The sequence below is a fragment of the Saccopteryx bilineata genome, chromosome 3 (genome assembly GCF_036850765.1).
Source record: "Saccopteryx bilineata isolate mSacBil1 chromosome 3, mSacBil1_pri_phased_curated, whole genome shotgun sequence".
NCBI classification, from domain to species: Eukaryota; Metazoa; Chordata; class Mammalia; order Chiroptera; family Emballonuridae; genus Saccopteryx; species Saccopteryx bilineata.
This window is the reverse complement of record NC_089492.1, coordinates 87,196,457-87,215,666: the sequence shown is the minus strand read 5'-3', so window position 1 is coordinate 87,215,666 and position 19,210 is coordinate 87,196,457. Positions and strand designations below refer to the sequence as shown.

At 41.9% G+C, this 19,210-nt stretch overlaps 1 protein-coding gene and 1 pseudogene across 1 annotated transcript in view; both read right to left on the bottom strand.

Moving 5' to 3' along the window:
* The window catches only part of WDR43 (WD repeat domain 43), a 50,529-nt gene extending 34,046 nt beyond the window's left edge, over window positions 1–16,483 (bottom strand). Inside the window, exons 1-4 of the mRNA XM_066266810.1 lie at window positions 16,221–16,483; window positions 8,986–9,123; window positions 5,237–5,358; window positions 99–219 (exon numbers count right to left, since the gene is read on the bottom strand). Coding sequence (XP_066122907.1) covers window positions 99–219; window positions 5,237–5,358; window positions 8,986–9,123; window positions 16,221–16,445 — 606 coding nt within the window. The 5' untranslated portion in view covers window positions 16,446–16,483. The remainder of the gene's footprint in view (window positions 1–98; window positions 220–5,236; window positions 5,359–8,985; window positions 9,124–16,220) is intronic.
* Window positions 16,484–16,837: 354 nt separating this feature from the next.
* On the bottom strand, window positions 16,838–18,107 carry LOC136328608 (small ribosomal subunit protein uS2-like; annotated as a pseudogene).
* Between the last annotated feature and the right edge of the window lie 1,103 nt (window positions 18,108–19,210).

Genomic DNA, 19,210 nt, shown 5'->3' with positions numbered 1-19,210 from the left:
CTGTGTTCTTATAACAGCATCCCATGGCTCAGACCTCTGCATTTCTCCATATTTACTCTAGATGACTATTATGCTTAAAACTAATTGGTTGCACTCACTCTGTAGACTTCTTTGGTCTCCAAAACCCATAGTTTGATTGTTCGACCAGCTGAAAGCAACATCTTTCCATCTGGGCTGATACACAGGGAACTGACACTGCTGTTGTCACCTTTCCATTTGCTGTATTGAGAACAGAAACAAAAATATCTGAATAGGGAGAAAACTTTATTCAAATAAAAAACATAACAAAAAACAAATCAGGCATTAAATATACCACTTAAGGTTCTATGCCAAATTGTATTCCCTGAAAACTTGTGTCAGGTAACTAACCTTGAACATATCATTAAGGTAAACCCTCCCGATAGGATAGGTTAAGAGGTAACAGGAAATGGTTAAGAGTTGTAAACTGTATAGTTGTAAGCTGAATAGTAAGCTGCATCCTGTGATCCTCGAGGTGGATTTTGTTGATAGCCAGGAAATTACCATGCTGGCTGGACCTCTACAAGTCTATCCTATTGGCACATGGTACCTACATGCTCTGGAGGGCTGGCTTTTAATTTGCATAATATAAACAAGTCCTCAAACTATAGTCCAAAAATATTTCATCCCAAATCCACACAGATGAACCCCATCTGATAGGGTAAAAAAAATTAGGCGTAGATGATCCCTTTTTAATACTTCAAATACGATTAGCAGCATGAGTCTTTGCAGTTTGTTGCACACAATAATACTATATAGACAACACGGAGCTTAGCTAGTCACTTATAAATCACAAAGTAACAGTAGCAATCTTATTACCAAAAGAGATTAACTCTAAAGTGGAAGAACATGTACTGCTCTGCCAATCACATTTTTCAAATTACTCATTTGAAAAAAAACTTAAGACTCCTAACTGGTACTAAAACACAAAATTACAGATTTAAAATATGTGATAAAAATATACATAGGAAAACAGTTTATATTCCTGGGGTTTGGAAAGGCTTTCCAAAGCAATTACAGACCAGAAACCAGAAAGGAAAAAAAATGACCTGATTTATTAAATAAAATATCTGTACCACAAAATAAGTGATAAAAATAAAAGTAAAAGGCTAGCAAAAAATATCAAAGATAGATACTATAGACAGAAGCTATAGTATAGTATGTATGAGAATGTATTAGAATAGCTCATTACATTCAAGAAATAGCACCTTGAGGTCAAGAAAAAGAACTCAAAATAGACAAATGATATAAACAGGCAATTCACAGAATACAAATTGTCCATAAACATGGAAACATTCAACCTTGCTAGTAATGAAGGAAAAGCGCAACAACCGTACGAGAACTTTTCCTTCACCCTCATCAGTTCTTAACGTTTTTGACAACTTCTCATGAATTCCCACAGCTTCCACACTCACTTATATTCATTAGTCAGCATCTATTCACTGAATTGATACATAAGTAAAAAGACAGACATGATCCTCACCCTGACAAGCTTCCTGATTCAGCACTGAACGTCCCCAATTCAGCACTGAAAATGCCAGCAGACCTACCACCATGGCGATATCCTCTACCACCTCCCCCATTAAAAGTTCTGCAATCAGGCCCTGGCCGGTTGGCTCAGTGGTCGAGCATCGGCCTGGCGTGTGGGGGACCTGGGTTCGATTCCCGGCCAGGGCACATAGGAGAAGCGCCCATTTGCTTCTCCATCCCCCCCCTTCCTCTCTGTCTCTTGCTTCCCCTCCCGCAGCCGAGGCTCCATTGGAGCAAAGATGGCCCGGGCGCTGGGGATGGCTCCTTGGCCTCTGCCCCAGGTGCTAGAGTGGCTCTGGTCGTGGCAGAGCGACGCCCCGGAGGGGCAGAGCATTGCCCCCTGGTGGGCAGAGTGTCGCCCCTGGTGGGCGTGCCGGGTGGATCCCGGTCGGGTGCATGCGGGAGTCTGTCTGTCTCTCCCCGTTTCCAACTTCAGAAAAAAAAAAAAATACAAAAAAAAAAAAAAAAGTTCTGCAATCAAAGTGTAACCCTCCTACAGCAGCATCACCTGACAATTTGTTAGAATTACAGACTTCCTGGCCCCAGCCTAGACCTACACCAAATCAGATCTGCACGTACAAGTACTATACATGCACAGTAGAACTTGAGAAGCGCTAGATCAGAATAGCTGGTGGCGCAGTGGATAGAGCGTCAGACTGGGATGTGGAGGACCCAGGTTCAAGACCCCGAGGTCACCAGCCTGAGCAAGGGGTTACTCAGTCTGCTGTAGCCCCACGGTCAAGGCACATATGAGAAAGCAATTAATGAACAACTAAGGTGTCACAATGAAAAACTAATGATTGATGCTTCTCATCTCTCTCCATTCCTGTCCTATCTATCCCTCTCTCTGACTCTCTCTCTCTGTCTCTGTAAAAAAAAAAAAAAAAAAAAGATTCTACTCTGGGAACCGTGACTGGTTCTATACGAACAGCCCCACACATTCTGACGTCTGAAGACCTTCCAATCACTCTACAAATAAAGCCCAAGCATTAAGCCACACAGTCTTTCCAATCAGATTTTTGTTTCATTTTCAATAGCAACAGGCAGCCAGAGACCAAAATCAAAAAACAATCAAAACATATCCTCAACAGGGAGCTAATGTAAGGAACAAAAGAAATCAACTTTATATCCTATAACTAATGTCTTTAGGGTTAGAATATATATTACTCAAAAAGAAAATGATGCAACAAAAATACACAAGAGAGCAAAAAATAGCTCCATAAGTTAAAACCATGGTAAGAAAAATTGAAAAATTCAATAGAAGATTTCAAAGATTTAAAACAAAATTTTTTTTTAAAAAATCCCCAGGTAATAGAAGAAACAGACAAAAGAGAAAAAAAGGTAAGAGAAAAGCCTGACCAGGCAGTGGCGCAGTAGATGGAGCGTCAACCTGGGACGCTGAGGATGCTGGTTCAAAACCCTGAAGCTGCCAGCTTGAGCACAGTCTCATAGACAATGACCCCACGGTAGCTGGCTTGAAGCCCAAGCTCACTGGGCTACAGGCATGTAAGAGAAGTAATCAATGAACTAAGGTGCCGCAACTATGAGTTGATGCTTCTCACCTCTCTCCCTTCCTCTCTCTCTCAAAAATAAATAAATAAGATTTAAAAAGTACAAAACTTAAAGGATTACTTCAGGAGATGCAACATCTAAACAGTGAGTACTGAAGAAAGATTAAAAGAAAAAAGAGGGGATGAACATAGTATAAGAAAATGAAGAAGCCTGACCAGGCGGTGGCACAGGGGATAGAGTGTCAGACTGGGATGTGGAGGACCCAGGTTCAAGACCCCAAGGTCACCAGCTTGAGTGTGGGCTCATCTGGTTTGAACAAAGCTCACCAGCTTGGACCCAAGGTCGCTGGCTTGAGCAAGGGGTTACTCCGTCTGCTGAAGGCCCACGGTCGAGGCACATATGAGAAAACGATCAATGAACAACTAAGGTGTTGCAACGAAAAACTGATGATTGATGCTTCTCATCTCTCTCCGTTCCTGTCTGTCTGTCCCTATCTATCCCTCTCATTGACTCATCTCTCTCTCTCTGTAAAAAAAAAGAAGAAGAAGAAGAATTTCCAGGCCAAATGTTCCCCTCAAATGCCAATACAATTCCTTGATTACCAAAAAATAATTTTTTTTTAAAAATAAAATTCTCAGGATATTTTAAAGTACTAAGGATACTTAATAATGAAAGCTATAAAACCAATGAATCAATGCTTCAAAATACTGAGGGAAAATGATTTCCAACCCAAAATTATATATATACCCTCAAACTATGAGTCAACTGTGAGGCTAGAATAAAAGACTTTAATGTACAAACAAAACCGTATTAAATTTACCATCCATGCACCCTTTAGCTCAGGAAACTAACATCTGTGTGCTTCACCAAAAGGAAGGAGCAAACCAACAGTGAAAAATGGAATTTAGGAAATAAAAACTACATCTGACCAGAGAATTTTCAAGATGATGGAGAAAGGAAATCCCGGGACAATCACTTGCTCAGCACACCCTGGGAGAAGGCAGAAGTCCTCCAAGAAATAATTGTAATTAGAAGAAAACCTCCAAGAAATAATAAAACTGATGTGTCTAAAAATAACTGAGAATAAAGACTACTAGAGGAGTCAGAATGAAATGAAACATATATAGTATATACAAACCTTAGCAAATGAACACGACCTCTGAACTAGCTCCTTCCCATATATTCTGGACATTGCTGACAGATTACTTTTCCCCAAAGCATTTACTTGTTTACTGTATTTCAAAGATACTGCCCTTGCCTGACCAGGCAGTGGCGCAGTGGATAGAGCGTCAGACTGGGAAGACATGGAGGACCCAGGTTCAAGACCCTGAGGTCGCCAGTTTGAGCGCGGGCTCATCTGATTTGAGCAAAAGCTCACCAGCTTGGACCCAAGATCGCTGGCTTGAGCAAGGGGTTACTCGGTCTGCTGAAGGCCCGCGGTTAAGGCACATATGAGAAAGCAATCAATGAACAACTAAGATGTCACAACGATAAACTAATGATTGATGCTTCTCATTTCTCTCCATTCCTGTCTGTCTGTCCCTATCTATCCTCTCTCTGACTATCTGTGTCTGGGAAAAAGAAAAAAAAAAAAAAAGATTAAAAAAACAAAAGAAAGACACTGTCCTTCACTGGCTCTCTCCTACTTACCAGATAGCTGTGATTTTTAACTCTTACATTTAAGGCCAGACTCCTTAAGATCCTTAGGTCCCCCTATCTTCTACCAACAGTATTCTAGTATGCCCCTACCTCTACACATCACTCCACTCAGTCCTAAGCAAATTTTTTACTTTCCTTTCTCCTAGCCTTTGCCACTTCCCTGCCTTCCTTTCCCCACCTTGGAAAGGATTCTCCCTCCCTCTTCCATCCAAACCTTACCTATCTTCAAAAGCCAACAGAAATCCCTTCCCTTCTATCAGGCCTTCCCAACACTACCTTACTCATGTAACCAGTAATCTATGACATCTCTTGTACCATTATTTAACTTTTATGTATTAAAATCCTGCATGCACAATTTGATTAAAAGTTCCTTGAGAACACTGTCAACATCCTCCAGTATGTCCACTATAAAATTTTACTTATAGCAAGAATAGTCTTGATTTGTCAGATTCTAATGCATTTTTAAACAGTAACCAAGATACCCCTTCAATCCCATACAACCATCAATGTGACTCACCACTTTACTTTGCATATCTGTGTATTCCATTCCACAATATGTTTATCATCTGAACAACTATACAAACAGCCATTGTCTTGATGCCACTGTATGCAATTGACTCTGCTGTCATGTCCACCGCTCTATAGATTAAAAATAAAAAAATTAAAAGGGAAAAAAGAAACACACCACATCGGATATGATAATATGCACCCTGGAATCATTACTTAACAGTTAACTAAAATGGTAGGTTTTATTTACCCTAATTTAAAAAAAGCTACATCGATCCATTTCCAACATCAAAATGAGATAAATCAGCTATAACTTCATCAAATGTTAACGTTCCCTTCTATGCTGGAAAAACCTACTTCTACACACTAAACTAAAGGATACTAATCCTAAATGCCACGAGCTTTTGACAGGAATGCCGGCACAAAGAATAGTATTTCATAAAGCATGACACTCACTGCAGACAATGGCAAAAAGTTTGTGACACTTGAGCGACCTAGTTGAGTCACTTGAGTCATATTCTAAAGAGCTTAAAATCAACATTTAAGGCAAAAATCATGTCCAGTCAAAACTATCACTGAAAATCTTGTGTTATAGATCATACTGTATTGATACTTTAAAGATCCTCAGCATAGCAAGATCATCACTCATTCAGAGGCACAGGATTAAAAACTCAAAAATTTTCACCTATTAAATTAGTGTTTTAATGGGAATATTCAAAGTTGGCAATAACACTACCAAAATACTGGTACCATCCTTCCGTTGCTGATATAAGTAAAACAGGAAAACTCTTCCATTAAGTTTTTTTTTATTATTAAGTGAGAGGCAGGGAGGCAGAGAGAGACTCCAACATGCATCCAGACCAGGATCAACCCAGCAAGCCCTGTACCAGGCAATACTCTGCCCATCTGGGGCCACTGCTCCATTGCTCAGCAACTAAGCTATTTTAGTGCCTGAGGTAAAGCCATCCTCAGCACCCAGGGCCAACTTGCTCAAACCATTTGAGCCATGGCTGTGGGAGTGGAAGGGGGAGGTGGTTGCTTCTCCTATGTGCCCTGACCAGGAATCTAACCTGGGACTTCCACATGCTAGGCTGTCTACTGCTGAGCAAACTGGCCAGGGACCTAATAAGTATTTTTATACTATGTGGAAAACACCTTAACACTCAAGGCCTTTGACTCATTAACTGCAGGTTAGTAATTCTGGGAAACCATGCATGTTTTGAAAAAAAATTCTTTAACAACAACCAAATAAAAACTAGAAACCACCAAAATAGTCAGTAATAGTAAAATCACTAAGGGACTATCCAGTGTAATGGTATTTTAGACAGTCATTAAAAATGTTTGTAGCCCTGGCCGGTTGGCTCAGTGGCAGAGCGTCGGCCTGGCTTGCAGAAGTCCCGGGTTCGATTCCCGGCCAGGGCACATAGGAGAAGCGCCCATCTGCTTCTCTCCCCCTCCCCCTCTCCTTCCTCTCTCTCTCTTCCCCTCCCGCAGCCGAGGCTCCATTGGAGCAAAGATGGCCCAGGCACTGGGGACGGCTCCTTGGCCTCTGCCCCAGGCACTAGAGTGGCTCTGGTAGCAACAGAGTGACGCCCCGGAGGGGCAGAGCATCGCCCCCTAGTGGGCATGCCAGTGGATCCCGGTCAGGCACATGCGGGAGTCTAACTGTCTCTCCCCGTTTCCAGCTTCAGAAAAATACCAAAAAAAAAAAGTTTGTAACTACATCTAGACAAATATAACTTTATATACAGTAACGTAATAGAAAATATCAGAATACAAAACAGATGAACAGACAGAACCCACATGTACTTTTTAAATACAGTGTATCCTTAAAGTCATGGTCCCCTCTGGTCTCCTAAAGATAAAGTCTGTGGTGCCCCAAAGATAGGAAGGCAGTTTTGTCCTTCCTTTGCCTTGTCTATTCCTCCCCTGAGGTAACAGGTTCAGAAGGCCTGGCTGTTGGAAGGGGGAGGGGATATGGCTAGGGAATGAGATACTTGGAAAGAAGAAAAAAACACATCTTGATACACACACACACATATACATATACACACATATACATATACATACACACACACACACACACACACATATGTATATATACAGTGTGTCCGTAAAGTCATGGTGCACTTTTGACCGGTCACAGGAAAGCAACAAAAGATGATAGAAATGTAAAATCTGCACCAAATAAAAGGAAAACCCTCCCAGTTTCTGTAGGGTGATGTGGCAGCATGTGCACATGCGCAGATGATGACGTAACACCATGTATACAGCGGAGCAGCCCACAGCCATGCCAGTCAAGATGTGGACGGTACAGAGGGAAGTTCAGTGTGTTCTGTGGCTCGCTAAATTCAAATCCATGACCAAAGTGCAACGTGAATATTGGCACGTTTATAATGAAGCGCCACCACATAGGAATAACATTACTCGGTGGGATAAGCAGTTGAAGGAAACCGGCAGTTTGGTGGAGAAACCCTGTTCTGGTAGGCCGTCAGTCAGTGACGAGTCTGTAGAGGCTATACGGGATAGCTAGCTACCTAAGGAGCCCTAAAAAATCTGTGCGTGAGCCCACATTGAACTGCACTGAATAGGTATGAAACTGGGAGAGTTTTCCTTTTATTTGGTGCAGATTTCACATTTCTGTCATCTTTTGTTGCTTTCGTGTGACCGGTCAAAAGTGCACCATGACTTTACAGACACACTGTATATACTGAAAACAAAGAAATACACAACTATTAAACAGAGGATCTTTCAGTGATAGATTTAGGAATATATTTTTTTCCTTTTCAACATTATGTAGTTCCAAATTATCTACAGGTAGACAATACTTAAAAGGGAAAATATTGTTTCATTTATATCTACAGAAAGCATTCCTATAAACAGAGAGGAGAAGTTTAGTAAACTTCAAAATACATTACAATATATACCAGGCGTCCCCAAACTACGGCCCCGCAGGCCGCAATTTGGCCCCCTAAGGCCATTTATCCAGCTCCCGCCGCACTTCCAGAAGGGGCAACTCTCTCATTGGTGGTCAGTGAGAGGAACAAATTATGTCAGTTAAGTAACTATCTTGCAGAGCCAAAGCCTCACTACTCTCTGCTCTGCAGTGCTGGAGCTGGGACCTGCTTCCCTCAGCTCTACCAGGAAGGAGTGCCAGAGGGAGACAAGGCTGGAGAAGCAGCAAGGGGCTTACTCCCTTCTATCTCCCAGTTTGCATCATGCCCCTGCTTCTTCACCCTAGCAGTGGCAATCTTTTTAGCAGTGGCTGAACACAATTTTTCCAGCACGTGAAGAACCAGTTTTATCACTTCCTTTCAGACACCACCAGTCAGGTGGAGCTTTCCTCAGAATTCTGGGCCCCAAGCCCATAGGGCCAACTCTTGCTGAAGAGACAGCAGCCCCTGCTCCTCAAAGGTCTGAGTTTCAGCAGTAATTCCAACCACCTTTTCTGTTATCTAGCCCTAGAGAAGGTAGGATCCTTCCTGCAGTTGTTATTGTGACACTTAGATTTCTTTTTACCCTTTCTTATTTTCAATCTGGTCAACAATTCTTCACATTCCAATCTATAATAAGTACTGTTATCTATCAGAGCTATTATCAAATATTACTGTTCAGAATTTTAAATGGGGAAGGGGCAGAGAAGTGGCCCCAAAGTGCAGATCCAATAGCATATCCTGAAGTTTTGTTTTTATTTAATAAATCTCTAATATACCAATTCCCCTGTCATATCTCTTTTATATAAAACACACACATACTTACTGTTAATTTACTGTGTAATTCTCCTTTTACTGTGCTGTATAATAAAATACTGCCAACTGCTGTACCAAGAGCCAACAAGTCAATTTGGTTACTTGTTTCTATATGTTCTGATTTTCTTTTTTTCCTTTGGGGACTTTCCTAAAAATAAAAGAAAAAGTGTTTATTTTGTATTTCAAATACATTGAAACATCATCAAAGCATAAATGCAAGTGCCCAATAGCCCACAAATGAGGCATGACTGCTACTAAGGGATCCTTACTTTAAAAAAAAAAAAAAAAAAGAAAAAAGGAAAGTAGGATTCCCTTTTTCTATTTGGGGGAGGGGGGAATCACTCTAAAAGGAGAGCTCATAACTGTCATCCCCATCTCCTACCTCTCTGGAAGGAAGGCGTCAAATAGGACAACTTGGTATGCTCTTGGGATTCTCTTAACAGACTCAGTGCTCCATTCCCAAGCAAAGAGATGACAGACCCATACACAAGCAGCCAACAGTTCCCCCTTTTCCTGTCATCTTTTCTTTCATTCTAGCTTTGTTTTTAGGAAAAGGGACACAAATGTTTTTATATTTATAAAATGTATTTACTCCAATTTCAGTCAAAAAGTAGCTGTAGCTAACAGTGCGGCACATAGCACATACTAGCTATGTCGCTCTAGTGTCTGATTAAGTGCTAGTCTGAAAGTTCCATGCTGTCTTGGTGATTCCAAGGCCTGAAGAAGCACAAGTTTAAATCTAGTATCAAATGCCACAAGACTTTCATTTATGTTAAAAATGATGATGAGCCTGACCTGTGGTGGCGCAGTGGATAAAGCGTCGACCTGGAAATGCTGAGGTCGCTGGTTCGAAACCCTGGGCTTGCCTGGTCAAGGCACATATGGGAGTTGATGCTTCCAGCTCCTTCCCCCCTTCTCTCTCTCTGTCTCTCCTCTCTCTCTCTCTGTCTCTCCCTCTCTCTCTAAAATGAATAAATAAATAATTTTAAAAAAATCTTTAAAAAAAAAAAATGATGATGACTGCTCTTGTCTGTACATCATAAAGACAATCCATGATCCCAACTTCAGAGACTATGTATCAATTTATAATGCTGAAAAATTATAATTTCAGAATTTACCTTACATGTTTATAATTTTTAAATTAAAGCTTGCTAGCCTATATTTTAGCATAAAGCAGCTCTGAGAAATCTCTTCTTCAAATACCATAGGAAAGGACACATTTTCTTAATAGTGTAAGGTTTGCTCTACAATACAAAAAAGCAGTCCAGGATAATGTACCTACATTCATAAACCCAAAACAGAGTTACAATTAAAAGCAAAGGAAAAAATCTGAAAATCTCTTCAGCAATCTTTGATTTGTTGGCGGCACTGAAACATTAGCACAAGGATTGTCCTAGATCCCAGCTTAGTTAAATGAATTTCTAAAGCCACCTCTGAATGATCCCAGAAAGCAAATGCAAGTTTCTATATAAGGTTATAAACACAAACACCTATTTCAGGGAAGGACAATGGAGAAAAGTACACCAACATATTACTACTTAATCAGGAAACTCTTTGAAAGGTTCTAGAAATTATTTCTTCTGCTTTTGATTTTTCCAAATTAAAAGTATCTGCAGTTCATAACATGTGGAAGACAGGCTGGTCCAAATACGTACAGTATATTTTTCTGCAGATCTGAATTTGCATTTAAGAGCAAAAAAATTTTGAGTCATGGCCGGGTAGCTCAGCTATTTAGAGCATCATCCCTATTATATGCCAACCAAGGTTGCGGGTTCAATCCCTGGTCAGGGCATATATGAGACTCAACCAAAGAATGCATAAATAAGTGAACAAATCAATGCTTTTTTTCCTCCCTCTCTAAAATCAATTAAAAAACAAATAAAAGCAAAGAAATTTTAGAAATTAAACATTAACATATTCAAAGCCCTAGCTTCCCTATCAGCAAACTGTATATTTAGGAGAAGCAGGCATAGTGAACATGTAGGAGGAGTATTCACAGAATCAATGCCCCATGTTGAAGATTACTGATCTAAACCTAAATAATAATCCAACAAATTAATCTCAGAGAACTGCTGGCTCAGGTATGCTTTCTCAGAGCCGGGTGACCTTTTTTAAAAAAATAACTCCCCATTCAGCAGGATGAACATGTCCAAACATGTAACACATCAACTAGTTAAGTTTAAATAGCCAACGTGTATTTTAGTAAACTCTAATATTCTACGTATTACTCCACTATTAATATACTGCTCACAAAAATTAGGGGATATTTCAAAATTAATATGAAGCTATAAAATATCCTCTAATTTTTGTGAGCAGTGTATTTTCTTTTCTTTTCTTTTTTTTTTTTTTTTGTATTTTTCTGAAGTTGGAAACGGGGAGGCAGTCAGACAGACTCCCACATGCGCCCAACCGGGATCCACCCGACACGCTCACCAGGGGGCAATGCTCTGCCCATCTGGGGCACCACTCTGTTGCAACCAGAGCCATTCTAGCGCCTGAGGCAGAGGCCATGGAGCCATCCTCAGCACCCGGGCCAACTTTGCTCCAGTGGAGCCTTGGCTGCAGGAGGGGAAGAGAGAGACAGAGAGGAAGGAGAGGGGGAGGGGTGGAGAAGCAGATGGGCGCTTCTCCTGTGTGCCCAGGCCGGAAATCGAACCCGGGACTCCTGCACGCCAGGCCAACGCTCTACCACTGAGCCAACCAGCCAGGGCCTTGAGCAGTGTATTTCTGAAAACAACAGTTCAGTGCTGATGATTACAGATTATGACAGATCTTTTTTAGCATTTTCTATCTGAACCTGATAGTCCTGTGATGAGAAGCTTCAATGACGCCAGAGAGGAGTAAATCAACATAAAACAACTCTCTGGCATTTAAAAGCACCCACAATTTGCCTCCAAACCACCATTTCCAACCTTAATTTCAATTCTATCCTTACATTACACTCCCTAATCACAAATAACTTTGCCGTTCTGCCTTTGCTTTTCCCTGCACTTGGGAGGGGCCTTTTCCCACTCAACCCCAATTTCCACTTGCTATCCATGCTTCAAGGTCCACCTCAAATATCATCTCTCCACAAAACCCTCTTCCTTCCCTTAAGGCACAAGTCATCCTCTGCTGTACACTGCAGACACAGTATTCCCTGCATTGTCTCTACTTCTTCCTTGACACCTTACTAGTGGTCTGCAAACTCATTAGTCAACAGAGGCAAATAACAACAGTGCAACGACTGAAATTTCTTTTGAGCGCCAAATTTTTAAAACTTAAACTATACAGGTGGGTACATACCTCATTGAGGTAGCACCCACACGTGGTCTTTTGTGGAAGAGCCACACTCAAGGGACCAAAGAACCACATGTGGCTCGCAAACCACGGTTTGCTGACCACTGCCTTGAGTCACACTGTTTTGCTTCCTCCGACGTGCTTAGCACAATGTCATGTACACATAAACTCTACGTGTAAATGTATAAAGTAATGGAAAGGGTAGGCTAAAATTTAGCTCATATATGTATTTGTGACTGGAAAATCTGAGTTCCTGGAGGTACCAGGAGTAAAGACCAAAAGGATATGATTTTTTGGACTGGAGTCTTTCTCATTATGAAGGTGCAACTGAGCTAAGCAATAAACACCAATACAGCACCATCTGAAGAAAGCTTATCAGCATTTGATCCAGAAGACAGTAAGAAGGCTGAGGGAGTCTGCCTGGCACATGTGCATAATTTATAAAAGCCAGGCATAGTACAGATGTGGTGAAGACAGAGAGAAACAGCAAGTCCCAGTAATGAGAAGTCTGAATTTGGAGAGCCAATACATACTCATAAGAACTTCTGTATACATAACTGAAAGAAGTTTCACCAAAAAACTTATTCTTTGCCATGCAAAATACACTGATATTGTCCTATGCCATTACAACCCATAAATCCATTTCATAATCCACTAATCAAAACTTATTTTTGAAAAATACTGACCTCTAGACACTGAAAATTATGCCAGTTTCTAGTTTCATTCTGGAATTAAGACTCCTATGCCATTTTTTGAACTTTGTCACTTACTCTGGCAAATGTTTCATAGATAGCAATCAACAAAATGTGTGCATTTTATATATAACTACACACAGTATTTTTATCAAAAACAAGTTCTAATACACAGGAATGCCTATTTCTGCCAATGTTATCTACTTGGCAAAATTTACCTTCTTCAAAGTTTAAATACTGGAGAGACCTTACGATAGAGCCTTGTCGGTAGTCAAGAACTGGCCCTAGAGCCAGGTGTATCCCTGCCAGGGTGCATGTGGGAGACTGCCTCACTATCTCCCCTCCTCTCACTTAAAAAAAAAAAAAAATATATATATATATATATATATATAGAGAGAGAGAGAGAGAGAGAGAGAGAACGCGCGTGCGCGCGCACTGTACAGAAACACAACTAGATTATACTACATCTCTTAGGGCAGTGGTCCCCAAACCCCGGGGCCACGGATCGTTACCGGTTCGTGGGCCATTTGGTACTGGTCCGCAGAGAAAGAATAAATAACTTACATTATTTCCGTTTTATTTATATTTAAGTCTGAATGATGTTTTATTTTTAAAAAATGACCAGATATCCTCTGTTACATCCATCTAAGACTCACTCTTGACGTTTGTCTCGATCATGTGATACATTTTCAGTCCCACCCTAAAGGCCTGTCTGTGAAAATATTTTGACATTAAATCAGTCCGTGGCCCAAAAAAGGTTGGGGACCACTGTCTTAGGGGAGAGGAGTGGGGATAATCAGCTCAGATTTGTCCCCAGAAGCATCCTTAATGCTACTATGCTTGCCCAGTCCTATGCCTGAAATGTCACGTGTTTCATTCAATGAGAGATAAGCTGTGTGGGTGTGCTGTGAGTGACAGCAAAACAGCAACTGTGATAGCCAATAGTAGAGAAGCTATGCTTCTCCAGGGCTCTACAGCAGTTAGGGAAGAAAAAGGAGAAAAGTTTGAGAGATTTAAAAGTGAAATGACAATAGCAGAGTCAGTTCCTAGGTGGCTCAGCCACTTACTGTGTGGCTTTGGCATCTCATATAACCTCTTAGCCTCAGTTTACACACCTAAACTGAAGGACCTCAAACAGCATCCATCTAATCCACCAATCTGTGTCCCCGTACTTTTCTTGTTATCAGTAGAGGTCCTCTTCACCCAGGCTCTATCAACCGAATGGAAATGCTCAGCTATATAATATGTGCAAAATCCCTTTAAAAACTATTGTGGCATAAATGCAAATTATTAGAATCATTCTGTGACTGAGAACAAGAAGCAACAGTACAGTTTTTCTAAACATTTTATATACTGTTTTAACTCCTGTTACCCAAGAAAAACCGCACCAACTCATCATTTTTTTTCTCCACTGATAATAGCACTAAATACTGTCCTCTGGTGAACTGTCAGTTACTGACACAGAGAATACTCTCACAAACTGATTTACATTGAGGAGTAGCAGTAACCGACAGATGAGCCCATATGAAACACTCAGTGATTCATTCCATAACAACCACCATTTATTGAGCACTTACTACATGCCATGCCATCCTACTCAGTCATAGTATATAGACTCTAGTGGTCACTACTACTTTATTAGTTATTAAGGTTTTCGTGAAGTCATTTAAACTTGCTTAGTTCTGACTGTTTTTTAAAATGTAGTAATTTCAGGGCATTTCAGAGAGTTGTGTGGTTAAAATGAGAGAATACAGGCAAAAAGATACAGAAACCTATAAAAACTTTTTAATATAACCCAACTTTCATTTTTCAATGAGGCCCCCAAAATTAAAGTGACCTGCTCAATGTGACAAAACCAAGTTTGAGTGGAGTCCTGGTTATGAAACCAAATCCAGATATTTTCCTATTGTATCCAAGTGTTATATTCAATCCAAAAGTATGACTTTTAACAGGAAATTTAAGACTAGACAAATGTTTTATTCTTGAGGCATACAATGTGGTTACAAGTCAACAGAAAACCAAAGTGAGCAAAAAAATTTTGCCAGCCTAATATTAACTATTTGTTGCAGATAACAGAGAACTGAGCTTTAAATACCTGAGTTCTAGTCCAGGTTCAGTTTTTGGCATTTGATAAGTCGCTTAATTTTCTAAAGCCTCAGTTTCTTCTTCCCAAACAAGGCAAAAAGTTAGTCTTGACCTTGCAAGACTAACCATACAAATATGAAACATTACTAATGGTAACAAAACTTGTAGCATTTACATACCAAGAACTATTCTAAATGCTTTACACATTACTAAATGTTAACCTTCACAACTACTCTATGAGGTGGATACTGTTATCCCTATTTTACAAATGGGGAAAAAAGAGGCAAAATTACTTCTAAGAAGCCAAGCTTAGATTCAAAGGTAGGCAGTATAGCTTAAGTGCAGGTCCCACGTACGTGTCAGAGCCGATTTAGCCAAGTGGCTCAGCAGGGAATGGCATTTTACCTGATACGGATCCCTAACAGTGAAAAGCCTTCCCAAATTCGGCAGTGTCCTATCTAAAACAAATTTCATCTGGACTCATACTTAAGCTAAACCACTTCACTTTAGTCCATATCCTGACGCAGACTTTAGAATCAGGAGAAAGAGGGTGTTAAAGGGAAGTCGAGCCTATGTTAAAAATAAAAAAGCAAGAGGATTCAAACGTCTGAGAATGGAAACGAGCCTGGAAGAGCTAGGAGAGAGAGTCTTACGTCCAGTATGTGGAAGACAACACGTGGTGAACCGGCACCCAAAAGTGGGGGTGTACCGCAGCAAGGAAATAAGACTTGTTGATTCCAAACGCCCAGGGCAAATCCGATGAGTGGGTAGTAAGTGGATCGTTGATGAGTAGTGTAGCCCTGAGGTGGTACTCTGTCAAAAACCAGAACATTTCTTCTGATCTCATTCTGTTAAGCGAGGCCCTACACTACAGCCTCCGGGTGGCCGGGGCCTCGGCGAACATGGCGGTCTCGGCAACAACGGAGCTAGGGGCAAAGACGGCATGAATAACGCTGGTAGGGCTCCAGCCACCGCCCGTCGGATCGGACCGAGACCTCACTCGCTGCCCTCTGGACAAGCCACGCACCGCACTGACGGGGTGGGCCCACTCCGCGCCGCCGCACTCCGTGCCTCCTAGCCCCGGGCCTCCGAGGGCCATACGGGATGCCGGGCCACGCACCGTCGGGCCGGGGAGCGCCAGAGCCGAGCCGGGCGGGCGCCAACCCCCCCACCGTCCCGCTTGCTTTACCTTGGCCTGCAACCGTGCTGGCGCCCAGGCCAGGCAGGTGCAGGTACCGCTGAGGTGCGCGGAAGGCACGTACTCCTGGTGCAGCCGGTTGCTGCCTGTCTCCCACACTCGCAAGTGACCGTCAGCAGACGCCAAAGCAAAGTAGGCCTGACTCTGCGGGGAGAAGGCGCAGGGAATTCCGGCGGGAGTCAGGGGGTCGGCAACTCCGCCGCCACCCGCCGCCATTGCTGCCCTGGCTCCGCGGACAGCCACGTGTTCGCCCATGCGCAGGCGCACCGGCCAGGGGCGGGGCTTGGAGGGAGGAAGTGGGGCGGAGGGAGTATAGAGAGCCCAGGGAGTGGCTCTTCGGCACGCAAGGATGGTTGGGCGGGCCCAACCTGTAGACGGTGGCCCGCTAAGCCCAATGCGGACTTGTACTGGGAGACCGGACAGGTGGCGTTACTTGGCTGTGCACTGCAGCTTAGGGCCCATTCCTTAAAAAAAAAAAAAGGGAGACAGAGCGAAAAGAAAGAAACAAAAAAGGTGGTTTTGGCTGGCTTTTTTGCTTGTTTGTTTTTCAAACTGGTTATTTTCCGTCAGTCTTATTTCCCTTCTGTTTTAAGAGTTTGTAGAACAGCTTAGGATAACTCAGTAGTTGTCCCTATGTATTCAGTGGCCTGAGCAATGGGGGCTGCAGACCAGTCTTCAGGCTGAACTCTCCAATCTTCAGTGGGAAACTGCTGAATAGACATAGAGGGCACCAGCAGGCCTTCAGGCCAGTCTGTGACCCCAGTATGAACTGCAGTGAACTTGGAAGCTGGAGCAGTCCATTCACCCTGAAATTCCTCCTTTTCCTTTTCAATCTCTTCAGGATCTCTGTAGAAGTAGAGATCAGGCATAACCTCCAATGGTCGTTTACCCTGCCGTGAGAGATGGCATGGGAGATGATGTCATGCATGCACAGAACTTCCCCGGCCAACATCCACCATATCAGACCCACTGAGTGAGTCTCCTTGTTGTTGCAAGGGCTGGCAATGTCCACATAGCGCAGAGGAGAGTCTGTGGTAGGCAGGTTAACACAGAGCAGTGGTAGGCAGGCTGACGGTAAGATGCCTCTGTTAGCTAGCAGACAGCTCTGGGATCGGTAAGCACCAGAAGTCTCACCTCATGGAAAGCTGCCTGGATCTGGTTAGTGAAGGTTACAGAAGCTAAGTGGCCAGCAAAAGGAGTGGCTCCAGTGGCAACAGCAAACTTCAGCACAGCTCACTGGCCAGTTTTCCTGGACTGGACACTGATATCAGCAGGGTTTTCTTTTTTTTTTTTTCCTAGAGGGGTATTGAATGACAACAATGGCACAAGCTGCCAGTAGAAGCTTCTCCCAGGTTCTTTATAGATTTATGATGTAGATTGAGGTAGTCAACCTTTTTATACCTACGGCCCACTTTTGTATCTCTATTAGTAGTAAAATTTTCTAAATGCCCACCGGTTCCAGAGTAATGGTGATCTATAAAGTAGGAAAGTAACTTTGCTTTATAAAATTTATAAAGCAGAGTTACAGCAAGTTAAAGCATATAATAATAATTACTTACCAAGTACTTTATGTTGGATTTTCGCTGTCTGGCAGAATAAATCTTTATAAAACAACTTACTATAGTTAAATCTATCTTTTTATTTATACTTTGATTGCTCCACTACCGCCCACCATGAAAGCTGGAACGCCCACTAGTGGGCGGTAGGGACCAGGTTAACACTACCACTGATGTAGAAGTAGATGCTATCACTTTCTGTTTTGTTGATGTACTATTACATTTGGAAATCAAGGCTGAAGCTACCTAAATGGGTTCCTGCTGCAAGGAATTTGAGGATATTTTCCTCCTTCATTTGCAGGACACTGAAGTCTCCAGACATTGTAAAAGTTGTCCTTTCAGTTATGTGGGAACCAAGAACAACACCATATGGGCCTTTCACAAAGTAGCACAGAAAGCTGTTTTCTTTTTAATAACATAATTGAACAAATGTTTTAAAGAAATATTCACTTAAACTGCATGATTGTAACAATTGTTTCCATTTTTGCCTACCCACTGCCAATCTCTAATCATGTATACACATAACAATTTATTCAATCATAACAGTGTAAAAGTATTCCCTCTTATTTCATCAAGATTTACCCTGTTACTACATCAAGTAGAAAAATTTTAATGTCTCCACAATATTTCACCAAACCTATGCATTCTGATTCAAGAAATGTCAAATACTGTTCAGCCCACGCAGAGCTTATCGCCTAACAAGAAAGACAAAAAAAAGCACCCTTGCCTGACCTGTGGTGGCACAGTGGATAAAGCGTCAACCTGGAAATGCCGAGGTCGCCGGTTCGAAACCCTGGGCTTGCCTGGTCAAGGCACATATGGGAGTTGATGCTTCCAACTCCTCCCCCCTTCTCTCCCTCTCTCTCTTTCTCTCTCTCTCTCTCTCTCTCTCTCTTCTGTCTCTCTCTTTCCCTCTCTCTCTCTCCTCTCTAAAAATGAATAAATAAAATAAAAAAATTAAAAACAAAACACCACCCTCACAGGTATAGGAAGGCTCTGAAGCTTTTAAAATTAGGAAATGGGTTATCCAGCTAGGGTTTAATTTTTATTATCTTTTTTTTTTAGAGAGAAGAGACAGAAAAGGAGAGAGAAAGGGGAGAGGGAAGGGAAATATTTGTTGTTCCACTCAGTCGTGCTTTTTTGGGTTGCTTTCCATGTGTCCCCTCACCAGGGATTGAACTCGCAACCTGTCTTTATCCACTTTCAAGTCATAGTCACGAACTTTATGTGGGACATCAGTGCTGCTATCTTATCAATTAATTATCCCTTAATCCATTCATTCTTCCACTCTCCTAGACATTAATTCATCTCATCTCAAACCTCCTTCAGCCTTGCTCTCAGTGGATGACTGCTTGTTTCCTGAGAAAGCAGAAGCAATCACAAAGAACTTCCGTAAACTCCCAGCACCAGAGACTCTACCCACCT